We start from the raw sequence: 12,733 nt of genomic DNA, 5'->3' as shown, positions 1-12,733 counted from the left end.
GCGCATGTAACGGCGGTATTAAAGATGCAATCGCTTGTACGCTACACGAGATGTTCGAGCGCCATTTAATTTTCTTTTCTGTAAACTCTTGGCGAAAGCTGCATCTGTCTTCAGCCCCGGAAGCCGAGTGGTGGCTGAATCTAAAAAGTAACATTTTGATGACGTGCACGGCGAAATTGACTTCCGGGGTGAAGAAACACTCAATGTACTACATCATTAGAAATTAGTACTGGCGATGCAAAGCCACCACGCTCTGATGTGCGTGTTTGGTCGTACCGAGACGACCGGTCCCGAGGAGTCAAACAATAGCGCTCATCCGCATCCCTTGCCCGCAGAAAAGTTGACTCATTCTCAACTTTTCGCCTGCATATGCTGATCAGCAAGGCGACCGGATTGCAGCTATTGGTTGCCCTGCAACATGGCCGCCAGCGGTGCGAAGCGAAGTGACAAGCGGAGTGTAGATGGTGGTTGTTGCTTTGCCGCATTAATCAATAATACTTAGCGCGCATTGTTAATACTAGTGTTACTATCGACTGTAAATATTTCCGTTCAAGTGGGGTCATCGGCGCCAGTGGTATCTGCGCAGAGCTGAAAAGAGTTATCTTCCAACCGACGAAGTGTACGTGGCACCGATGTTACGAAGTGTTTGTGATTATCACAAGGGTTTCTAAGATCCGCGAGGATCTTCACGGCCGACTACCAGCAAGAGCAGTTCACGGTGATTCTCATGCGTATGAATCGGCTCCTCAGCGCATCGAAAAGTGCCCCTGCATGTGTTGCGAAATGTTGCGAACAAACGCACCATAGTTTCTCGCCACACGCGAAAATATCGCAGCAGCCTTGACGTGTTTCTGCTTTTATACGTAAAGAAATCACGCATATATACAGGTATGTGTCCATAAAACAGTATATTAATGAATACACATTCCTTCTTACTACAAACAGCTGCGAATTTGAATTAAAAGGAAGGTAGAACCGGCATGTCAGGCTTTTTTCATGCCGGTCAAAATCTATGAAATGCCGTTCTAGGAGGTTTCCTTCGGCTGTCGGTAGCGGTCCAGGATTTCCCGGACCTTGCCGATTCGGGAGTGGCCACTGGGGCAGAAGCTGACGTCTGCATATGAGGTGATGTTGTAGAGAAGCCAGCTTAGGATTCCGTGCCTGGACTGTCCCAAGCTCCGGTAGGCCCGTAGCATCTGCGTTGAAAGGTGAGTTAAGCGACAGGATAAATTGTGCTCTCACATTAGGTTTACTTGTGACTTTATTTTACTGACTTCAGCTCGGTGCTTTTAGAGAATAAATTACTGATGGTTTCTGAATTCGGCCTCAATGATTCTCGAAGCGTGTATCGAGTGTGTTGAGCAAATTATAGGAACGAATAGCTTTGTAAAGTACTATTTGAAAATCAGAGTATAGGGGAAACCATTGTATAGGTGTTTTTATGATGCCTGGTAGTAGTTCGCTGCTTTTCATTAATTTTCCTATGCTCGACAACAAAGAGGAGGTATCTGTAGTTCTGAAAGCTGGAAAGCTATTACTTGGTAAACAAAGGTATGCAAAACGATCATAGCCTGACGCTTGCCAGTGCTTTGCAGACGTGCGCGTTGCACCTTCTTTACATACCGTTCTTTCAATGCTGGCAGCTGTGTCAAAGCTGTGCACTTGCCACTCGCTCTGCCAAGCGTGGGCGACGAAGTTGCACTCTCCAGAACTGTGAGCTGAGTGATGCGTGCTGCTGGGCGCTTCAGCCACAGGGCACTCCTATGAGAGGAAGAAAAACTTTTTTTTAATTGATTCACAGGAAGGGAAAGACACAGTATCTGTCACACTTTCTCTGCGGACGCCTGAACCATGCCGTAAAGGTGGTGGTGACTATGATTTATTTTTTGGGGAGGGGTACTGGTCACGTCTTATGTTAGCCATCTTTGTGGCATCACTCTTGGTGACCAGGGGGAAGGGGAAGTTGGGATTAGGGGAAGGTTGGGGAGGGGAAGGGATCAAGATGGGAATGAAAGTGGAAAGAGAGAAAGAGGAGCCGTAGTGGAGGGGCTACGGAGTAATTTCGACCACCTGGGGATCTTTAACATGCGCTGACATCGCACGGTACACGGATGCCACTTCGTTTCGCCTCGATCGAAACGCAGCCGCCGAAGTCGGGTTCGAACCCGGGTACTCCGGCACAGTATTTGGGCGGTGTACCACTGCACCACCCTGGTGGGGCAAAAACAACATCTATTAGCAAATTTGCAATGCTAACGCTGTAGTGAATTAATCTCACATTGCGATTTCCGGAGTGAGGCTAAGAGCACGTGGTGGTCGCCTCTATTCTTTACAACCCTTAGATGTCGGTGTGGATATGCATTTTTGGCTTTGCCGGAAGTCAGGCTCAAGTATTTGACACTTTTATTTGTCTGCCAACAGCGTGGTCTAGAATTTCTATTTTTCCCAAAATTTAGGATCTTTAAATGAGTGGACAGTCGCAGAGGACCTTTCAAGGGGTAGCTGCAAAGAACGCCTTTTACTAGATATGACATGGAGGTACACATATTGCACGCATATGCCTAAACAGAAATACAGAAAAATCTCAAAAATTTGAAAAATCATAACGCAAACTGTGATTGTATAAGTGTACCAAATCTTTAACTGTTACGTATAAGAGCAAAACAAACTGGAAATGTCTTTACAGTGAAAATGTTCAGACGAGGACTGAACACAGGATGATCTAGTCTGACAAGATTTCCGCGAGGCAACCTGGAGCCAGTGAGAAAAATCTTCCATCTTTTAAGGTAATAAATGGAACTGAACTGAAAGTCCTGAGACCATCACGAAACTCACAGGGCAAAATAAATTAGTTTACGAGCAAAACTTCCAGAGGGCATTTTGGACCACTAAAATCATTATAGCACGAAAGTCATTATAGCACGGGGGATCGTAGCCCTTCACTACTGCACCTCTATGTCCCTCTCTTCCTTCACTCCCACCTTCCTCCCTTTCTTTACGGTGTGGTACATCTGTCAGGGGAGAATTGTGAGCGCACGTTAAAGATCCCCAGGTGGTCGAAATTACTCCGCAGCCCTCCACTACGGCTCCTCTTTCTTTCTTTCTTTCTTTCTTTCTTTCTTTCTTTCTTTCTTTCTTTCTTTCTTTCTTTCTTTCTTTCTTTCTTTCTTTCTTTCTTTCTTTCTTTCTTTCTTTCTTTCTTTCTTTCTTTCTTTCTTTCTTTCTTTCTTTCTTTCTTTCTTTCTTTCTTTCTTTCTTTCCACTTTCACTCCCATCTTTCTCCCTTCACTTACGGCGCGGTTGCGGTGTCCACAAAAAACAAGTCAGACAGTTACCGCGCCTTTCCCTTCCTATAAATAAATCAAATCAAATCAATTGTGACAGGTACTGCGCCTTTTCTATCCTGTATGTCAATTTCAAACGCCGCTGATGCCTGCTGTGCTAACGCCTACTAGACATCTGGCTCTGCATCTGTTTGCTGAGTGGTGCGGCGTTCCAGGAAGCGGTAAATGAAAGACACCGCATGGACGCCTGAATCGGAAGTCCGGCGGGGTCAGCTTCGCATGATTGATTGATTGATTAAAACTTTAATTTCCACCGATTTAGGAGGCCCCCTACTCCCCGCTCCTGGCACGCAGGCCTGAGGAACGGGGGCTGGAACCTCCGCGACTAAGGACGTCAGCTTCGCATGAATCAGCTGGTGACGTCATGACCTCTCGTGAAAGTACATCGCACGCCTCTTGTCGAACAGAACCAGCATTTCATTGAACGAATCAAAGTTCAGCGGAGTTCTATAATTCGTTTGCAGGAAAGAAAAGGCGCAGTATCTGTCACTCGCGGAATCCCGCTATCATACTCATGGTAGACAAGGGTAATTATGATGAGCGTTTTACAACCTGGGGTAGAGCCTTTGTTGTCGCTGAGTGAGTTTTAATGTGGCGAGGCCAGACTAATGCTGGCCAACGTTATCTAATGAACGTTGATGCGGGCTGATCACGGCATTCATTCATGTATATTGCCTTGTGTGTCTTTTTCATGGTTTGATCGGAGTTTCGAGTTATGTCGTATGCCAAAGCCAGGCAATAAAGAAAAAAATCTGGGTCGTGGCGCAATTCGTTAAAGCACTAGGTTGCGTACCCAAGGGATGTTTGTTTGATTTCCGATGGAGACAAGATTTTTTATTCATTTTTAACTATCACCGTCATGGTATAACCTCGCCATATCCCGCGGAATCTCGCAACGAAGCGTGACACTTCTGGCAAATGGACGACAGTATGAGTCATTAAAGACTTTCGCCTTGATAAAATTTTTCTATATTGTCCATTTATTCGCATAGTAGATGCGTTAAGTGCCAATTAGTATAAGAAATGTAGTAAAAGTTCAGGCGGAGACATGTTACATAAAGTATACCAGGATAAAGCTCGTCCTTACACCGTAATATAGGCGGGCATTTTCACCATGCTTTAGCCTAGGGGCGAGCTTAGTGCATAGCAGACTAAGACGATAGTAAAATTGTAGTTAGAAAATAAAATAAGCTAAGCTGGGAATACATTTGTAGTACCTAAGCTTTATAAATGGCCTAACGCTCTTTGTTTGCCATAGTACGAAGCTTTGTGAAGTCGGTGAAATGTTGTTAAAGGATCCTAAATTTTTCTTACCCCACGCCGCACGAAGTGGTGCTTCTGGCTGTAGCAGCTCTTGCCGACGACACTGATCTTAGGTCGCCCTCCTTGGAGAGCTCGGTGGGAGTAGTCGACGCTCGCGAAGACGTCGATCCTCAGGCTCAGTGTCAGCGCTAAGCGCGACCTCGGTCTGTCCACGGTCGCAATAAGTTCCAGGCTGTCTTCCTGCGAGGATATTCATTTGTCAGTGAGCGCTTAGGCCATTATTTCCCAATTAATACTACCAGTAGCATGTTTATTCGTATTTACAAGGGTGCTTAAATATGTTTACTTCTTCGGTGTTTTCTTTATTTTACCACCATGCAATGTCGCCCGCTTCGATATAGGGAATGAACTCAATAATTTTGACGGGAAATATTATGATGCAGATGGATGGTTTGCTATGCATAAAGCTGCACAGGAGTAAGCTACATGCATATTATGACAACGCGCCTTATGTACAGTACGATGATGCTGCGCGTATAATTTTTCATCTAAACTGATATGAACTCCATCATTAAACCTCAGTTTTCTTTTCGACATTATGGTGGTCTGTAGCAAAATTTGGTAGGAACGTGGCAAGCTGAATTTGGGCAAGTTGCGTGTCTACTGAATAGCTTCCAGGCGAACATTTTATATGTTTGCAAGACACGGGCAGCTATTGAACTTTTTTAGAAGCTACAATTTCGTACGCATGGAATTTGGATGTTTTTCTTTTATTTCATGGGCGCTATCCGTATTATGTAATAGCGATTGCACAGTTGGAGAACTAGGTTGTCATGTAGTTACATGCTATGAACAGGTTACCGTTGATTCGAACTCCAGTGCATTTGTAGAAACAAATCGGATTTCCAAAAAGTAAATTAGTGCCATACTTCAGGTAACTTATCAGATATCTCATGAAGGTTTCAGTTTTGTCTTTGGCATGGAACAATATATTTTTGTCAATAAAAGTAGCGAGCAATCTGTTTTCTTATCGCCAGCCCCGATTTTCTGAGTAATTATTGAACGAAAAGAAATAATTTCATGTGCATAATTAGTAAAAACAAGAACAACACTTCAATATATTATTTACCACATAACTACAGTCGACCCATAGACACAAAGGGAAGCTCCCCCATACAAACATTTTGACTGAGTAACTTACGCTGACAGAAAACAATCCTGAAGTTCTCAAAGCCTGATTGTTTCATGACGCAACTCAAGCGCCGAAATGTCAGCAATAGAACGTTGTTGTGGTTGGGACTATATGAAGAAGGAAAGGAAATGCTCAGGCCTACTACTGGCTCTGTAGCTGAGCCACCTCCGCTGTCTCGTGCAGACAGAGGAGAGAAAGTATAGAAGAGAAAAAAGATGGAGAGAAAGACGCGCTCCGAAACAGCTGTCGTCCACCACCTAAGTGGTGACGGGTGCAATGACGGCCTACAATAGATAAATATTTGCTGGCTGGCTACCCCCCGCCGCAAGCGGCATTGACCTACCGTCCCAGCCCCGTAAGGCCAGGAACCGCCCAATACAACGGTCCATGGTCAGAAGTGGAAGTCATGAAACAAGTTTAGTATAGAAATTGTTTACTGGAGAGGTTAGGATACTTGTATGTTAAAAATGCTTGAATGAATATTAACACGAATCAAATAATCAATAGGAAAAGGCTTTTGTTAGATTCGGCAAGCTCGTTATTTTATAAAACACTAGCGCTGTAGAGCTGCCGATATTGCAGCTGTTTCGCCACATTAACAAGCCTGAATTTTTACAGCCTCAGCCCGACTTGTGCAAACTCCTATCACAGGAGAATTTAAATTATTGGGTTCCAGCACCACTTCTAAGTTACCCTTTACCATAAGCTTAGTGCATACATTCTCCCCTAAGTAATGGAGATAACCCCTGCACATGCTTGATTCCAATTATTACATTCGTCGTTGTCCACTTCTCCTCTTATACACTTATATTACTGTCCATCATGGTTCACCAACTCGCCCAATCAGCCGTTCTTCTACAATATATTGCATTCGTCATAACATTTACAAGCCCATAATAACTCACCACAGAGGGCTGCACGTCGTCCTTGACAAAGCAGCCATGTGAGTCCCACGCGGAGGTCGCTTCCACGATGCATATGGGCCGGGGAGCTGATATGGAAAGTATGACGAGAAAGCCCACCAACCTGGATTTGCGGCGATAGCCCATCGTGCGGAAATGGTCGTTAACAACTTTTCATGGATATCGAAAGATTGCGCACTTCAAAAAGGATATCGGACTTTTATAGGGCGACACTATCGGGATGACGCCACCTTCCCATTTCGTAAGACGCCTACCACTGCCCCGCGGCATATATTGGCAAGCCTAGGACAGAGGGTACAGGCTGTCTGGCTTCATACAAATGTACCTAGATCTTGTTTCAAGGATGACAATAACAATGCGGCTCTCGCACAAAACATTCTCGCAGCACGTGCGTTCAAAAATTCATCTCTACTCTGTTCCTGCTTCTGCTTACAAATTTGGCAGAGTGGTACTCGAATTCTTCTGCAAATAAAGTTTTTTTCTCCTCCTCCCCCAATAGTTTAGAAAGTCTTGTTGAGCGAGTTGGTGTATACTATTGTAGGAAGAAGTTGCGCACAGAAAGACACACATCGCGAAAATATTAAACACAGGTAGGCAGAAAGAGCGCAAGCTAATAACTGGATCATTAATTCGTTTCAGCCTGCATTTATAGGTAGTGTGCACACATGCCTACAAAAAGGGAGGTGCAGAAAGAATGAGGACAAGTCATCACCTGCGCGACAGTCACCAAAGCTGCTCAAAAAATTCCTTTCGAATTTATGCAAGGAAAGAGAAGTGTCACTCAATTATCGCCTTTTTTTCTTGATATAACACGCTTCTAGAATTTCACGGGCTACTTTGTCTTTGCTCCTGCCTAGAATTCTAACTCTTGTAAACACTGGTTGACAACCGACGCATGCAATGGAACGAGCAGGCAAATTTGCTCCTTCTTTATTTCTAATTGAACGCTGATGCTCTCCTGCGCGTTCATTGACGCAGCGACCTGTGTGGCACACATACACGTGTCTGTGTATGTGGGTGTCTGGCCCACTTACACGTGGAGGGCACATTTTAGAGACAGTTTTCCTTCCCCTGAATAGCTTCGAGTAAGACGGTACTCTCTTTCCATTCTCACTCCCACCTTCCTCCCTTCCCTTGTTGTTGGTGTGGCTGTAGGAAGAAGAAAAAGAAAATGCACGGGCCTGCTACTGGCTCTGTAGCTGAGCCACATCCGCTGCCTCGTGCAGACAGAAGAGAAAATAGAAAGAAAGAAAAGGAAGAGGGAAAGAAAGACGCGCGCCGCAAAAACAGCCGTCGTCCACCACCGAAGCGGTGGCGGGTGCAATGACGGCCTACAACAGATAAAAATTTGGTGGCAGGCTAGCCCCCGCCGCAAGCGGCGGTCACCTACCTGCCCCAGCCCCATCCTGCCATCAAATTTTTATCTGTACGGCGCGGTTGAGATGTCCACAAAAAACAAGTCAGACAGTTACCGCGCCTTTTCAACACTACAGAGGCTTGCGGAAAGTATATCCGGAGCCGCATAAAAAGCTCAGCAACGAGGAGGCCATAGATTTGAGGCGGCTACAGACGAGCACCTTCTTTAATTTACACATATTACACATGATGCATCCCACGACATTCAGAGACGAGTGCCCGTGGTGCGGGAAGACCCCTACCCTGTACCACATAACATGGGAATGCAGCTCATATCAACTACAAAAAAAATTGAAAACCCAAATGAAAGACAGTGGGAGGCTTTGCTGGCCAGCTCTGACCCGGAAGCTCAGCTCTACCTGGTCACAAGAGCTCGCAAACTGGCGAAAGCCAGTGGTGCCCTGGACTGGGGGCGCCAACCGCTCTTCCGCTTCGGTTGAAGAGGCGAAGAAAAAGATCTCCGAGCAGTTAATAAAGTTCACTCACTCACTCACTTCCTTCCTATAAATCAATAAGTTTTCCCCTACTAGCTTACAAAGTTACAGCAGCAAAGAGATATAGAAATGTGGAAATATATAAAGGTCCCATCTCTCTTAATAGAAAATATGTTTATTTCAACAACATGTGTATACTGTAATAAATCAGAAAATCTTGTAAATTTCCATGCCTGCATCTGCAGTAAACGAAAATAAATATACGCAGTGCTGTACCATCGGTAATGTCGATATATCTGCTGCATTGATGTCCGCGTTAATACGTATCCGACATCCCTTAAGAAAAATTTGTTCTTCATTTTCTTCTACCTCCGCCTCGTTTCGGCTTCTCCATCTCCCAGAAATACCACTGCTCTTGTTTTGATCCCTCTTTCTCTCAAGTGACACGTGCCAATTAACGTGCCTGTTTTTTTTTTTAACGCGAAAGGGTTACTTTGCTATATTCACAGATTTCTGTACGCACTCGGTGTTGCGGTGTGGGCGTGATTTTTCTTAACCGCGAGTTTAAAGCGAGTTCTCATTGTACATTTGGGATGGATGGCCGTGCCATAGGAGTGGAAGTTTTCATTGATAGCCGGAGGACTCATTTTGTCAACTTCTATGCGCCGGTCACTCGCAGTTTGATGAACGAGTTCCCCCGGTCCATTAGGTTACACTTCCGAGTAAATGTACCTTATGTGCCCTTCGGCGATTTTAATTGCATGTTAGATTCCTCCCGCGACGTCAGGGGGCCTGGACAGGCCGCTTCAAATTACAGTGCCAAAGAATTAAGCAAGCTTGTTCAGTCATTGCAGCTGCAAGATGCCTGGGTCAATTCCCACGGTGACCTATTCATTGCAACACGTGTTAGGGGCCACCGCGCGACCCGTCTTGACCGGGTGTACATCGCCTCCGCTCTGACACCCTCCCTTCTCACGTGTGACGTGCTGCCATGTTGTGCAGGTTCTCGCAATATAAGCGATAATTTGCCTGTCCTTGTAGCGCTGAAAGCAGCGCCTGGCCGCTCCAACAGACCCCTGATGTGGCGGATAGACGCATCAGTACTGTACGATGAAGAGTGTCAGAGAGAAATCCGCGCAGACCTATATCCTGAAAGCGCGCATATGACTTCGGTGACACTTGTGGCGTGGGAGGGATTTATGATACACTGCCGACAGATCCTTGCGCGCGCGGCGAAAGCACGGGGCGTTCGCATCACCACAGCGCTAAATAAAATCCTCCGGCGCATGCGCATAGTTCGCGACGGAGGACAGCTTACTTTCGCTATGCGCGAGTACCTCGACACGCTGAGCGTTCGGTACAATCTAATTTTGGAGAATAACTTGCACGCGTCACTCACCGCAGGAGCGTACAGTCTGTCACTCGAAGGTAGCTCCGATCTCGGACACGCGATAGCGCTAAGTCAACGAAGCGACCGTCGCACTCAAGTAAAATCTGCCACTCGTGAGGATGGCTCCACGTCCTCCGATCCTGCCGAGATCAGAATTACTTTCAGCACGGATTTTTCACGTCTTTTTACATCCCAAGGTCTTGAGGAAGCTGTAGGGTCTTTCTGTGGGCCTTTGTGGGCCTTTCTGTGGGCCTTTCTATTAGAGTCAGCTTCCTGCTGACTCGAATAGGGAATTTCGCTTGCGAAATTCCCTATGGAGAAGGGTCGGACTGCATTAAGCGCCATGAACAGTTCCAGTTCGCCAGGGCCAGGTGGCCTGCTGACGGGTTCCTCCGACGGTAGTCGGTGATATGGTCGCCACCTTGCGACTCAGCGCGGACGATCAGCGGCGCACCTCAAATAATAGATGGAGGCCTTGGGCAGTCAGCCGCCTGGCCCCCCGAGGTCAGAGACTGAGTGGCGGCGGCGCTGGGGAGTTCTGCCACGTGTCAGCGCCTAGCTTCATGGGGTGTCGTGCCTAACGACAGCTGTCCCAACTGCGGAGCGCCGGAAACAATCCACCATGTAGTGTTTGACTGCTCAGTGGCGCGAGTCATGTGGCACCTCGTGAGACGTATGTTTTCTGTACACTACGGGCCAGGCGTTCGTCGCCCGCGCGGAGTGTTTGCGCGCCCGGTTGAGTGTTGTGTCATATTAATTTTGTGGTGTCGCCGCTGCCTGGCGGAAGCACGCAGGCAACCGGCACGGATAATGTATCCAGCGCTTTAAAATCCTGGTCTCCTCTTCTGGAAGTACCTGACACAGCGTCTGGATACAGATGGGGAGGAGCGGTTCCTGCAGCGCTGGCATACACGTTTCTTTGTTGTTCGTCCGGATGGTCTCGCCATGTCGGCATTGCTGTATTTAGTGTTATAAAGTGTCGTGTGGTGTTTCTTCTGAACCTCCCCCCTCTCCCTTCCGTTCCCCTCCCCCTTTTTTTGGGGGGGGGGGGGAGGGAGGGATGTTGAAGCCTTAACACGTGCATGTTGTGTGCTTTCTAGCTTGGCATTAGTGCAATGGTTGTTGTGCAGGACGGACCTGCAGCTTGTATGTAATTGTTTCCTATAGTGTTGGACAGTGTATATAGTGTATATTGTGTGTATATGAGCATGTATTCTCAGGTGTATGGATATGGAATAAACGTCTATTCAATGATAAGTTCGAAAAGCCTGCTTTTTGAGCTAATATTCGTCATGCAGATTGGTATATTTTAAGAAATAAATCAGCTGAGAGTCTCTCACTTCCTTAGTATAGAGAAACTAAAGGCGTGACAGAATAAACATATCTTAGTATCACAGAAATAATGCCTTCTATTGCCATTTTTATTATTGTTGTGTATGACCTGCGTGTATGACCAACTCAATTGCGGTGTTGATACGATGGAGTGAATAACAGCGAGCGAAATAGAGAAATAATAGGCCACTTTCTGCTTTTATTCCTTTCGTTTTGCAATCAAACATGGATGACTTACGAAGGTTGACCCAACTACATTATCAAGTTAAGCTGAGAGAATTCTCCGCATGACTTTAATTCAACTTACGTCCCAAAGATGAATCTTGGCATAGTGCAAACTTGCCGTCGCTGCTGATTTATGTACCATGACTCCGGGAAAAATAATTTATTTGCGTCGTATATGGATGGCTTAATGTTGTGAGTTTATTCTTGGCTGTCCGAGCACACAAAAGTAAGATACAGAGGTGTTTGCTATCTTGGAGCAAAGCGAACGGTGTGTAATTAGGCAATGCGGAAAACTTTTAGTTTATAGGTTTTTTCTTTGGGTGTACGTTGTAACAATAATTTTGGATCTATATTAGCCACAGCGCTTATTTCATAACTGTGAGCTTAGGTAAGGACATGTAGAAACCATAAAGCTCGTGCAATCTTGCAAGTTACTTTGCAGACTGCGTGAGCATTTCGTACATTGCAGCTTACCCGTCCAATGTCTGTAGGAGCTTAGAGAAGTTCACGAAGTGTGCGCGAAGGCCCACCGGCCGCACGGCTAGAAAATTTGTTATATTTCGCTTCTCGTAGCCGGCAGCTATTAAGCTTGACTTGAGTTCCTGGAAGCCAATAAGGCGACAATATGTAGCTCGTTTCAGGACTATTGCGTTTACAAAGTATTGTTCATCTAACCATAGCGCAGTTAGTTATTAAAACGAAAAATAAAGCGAGACAGATCGCAGCGTTGTTCCCAGGTTATACTAGAATTGTATAACCTCTCGCAAATGTTGAAGGTAAGGGCTTTTATCAATGGACAGTACAAAGGATTTTAGAATAGCTGTCGCTTATTTGTTGCAATAAATAATATAGGTTTACGTGTACAAGGCCACCGGCGTTGTGAGATGTTCACTGCGCAGCCCGCACACTCCCCATTGTTCGTTACCCTGGCATGAGGGCGAAATTGCTTCAGAATCTTGGCTGGTCACTCCACTGCTGTCAATATTTACGTAATGTTAGGTTAGGTAGGTTTAGGTTATGTTAGGACTAAGTGAACTGGATGTTCCCGCATAAACAATGAAATTAGATATTTTGCATTTTAGTACGGTTCAGCAAAGACTTTAAGCATCAATCTCCACCAGACGTGGTAGAAAAATAGTGTTGTGATACAATCTTGACGCTCAAGGAGATGAGGTCACATTTTTATGACGCTGAAGGGGAGGGAGTAACATTGC

The 12,733-nt window shown here is 45.7% G+C and overlaps 1 protein-coding gene across 1 annotated transcript in view; it reads right to left on the bottom strand.

Annotated features, from left to right (window-relative positions):
- Nucleotides 1–1,025: 1,025 nt before the first annotated feature.
- LOC146181258 (uncharacterized) overlaps nt 1,026–12,733 on the bottom strand; it is a 104,793-nt gene continuing 93,085 nt past the window's right edge. The window contains exons 15-19 of the mRNA XM_084575741.1: nt 11,994–12,121; nt 6,705–6,825; nt 4,659–4,847; nt 1,624–1,761; nt 1,026–1,196 (exon numbers count right to left, since the gene is read on the bottom strand). Of these exons, the coding sequence (XP_084431867.1) occupies nt 1,026–1,196; nt 1,624–1,761; nt 4,659–4,847; nt 6,705–6,825; nt 11,994–12,121 (747 nt within the window). The remainder of the gene's footprint in view (nt 1,197–1,623; nt 1,762–4,658; nt 4,848–6,704; nt 6,826–11,993; nt 12,122–12,733) is intronic.

The sequence above is a fragment of the Amblyomma maculatum genome, chromosome 8 (assembly GCF_055883805.1).
Source record: "Amblyomma maculatum isolate TAMU_Amacu chromosome 8, ASM5588380v1, whole genome shotgun sequence".
NCBI classification, from domain to species: Eukaryota; Metazoa; Arthropoda; class Arachnida; order Ixodida; family Ixodidae; genus Amblyomma; species Amblyomma maculatum.
Note: the sequence above shows the minus strand (reverse complement) of the source record. Positions and strands in the feature narration are given on the sequence as shown.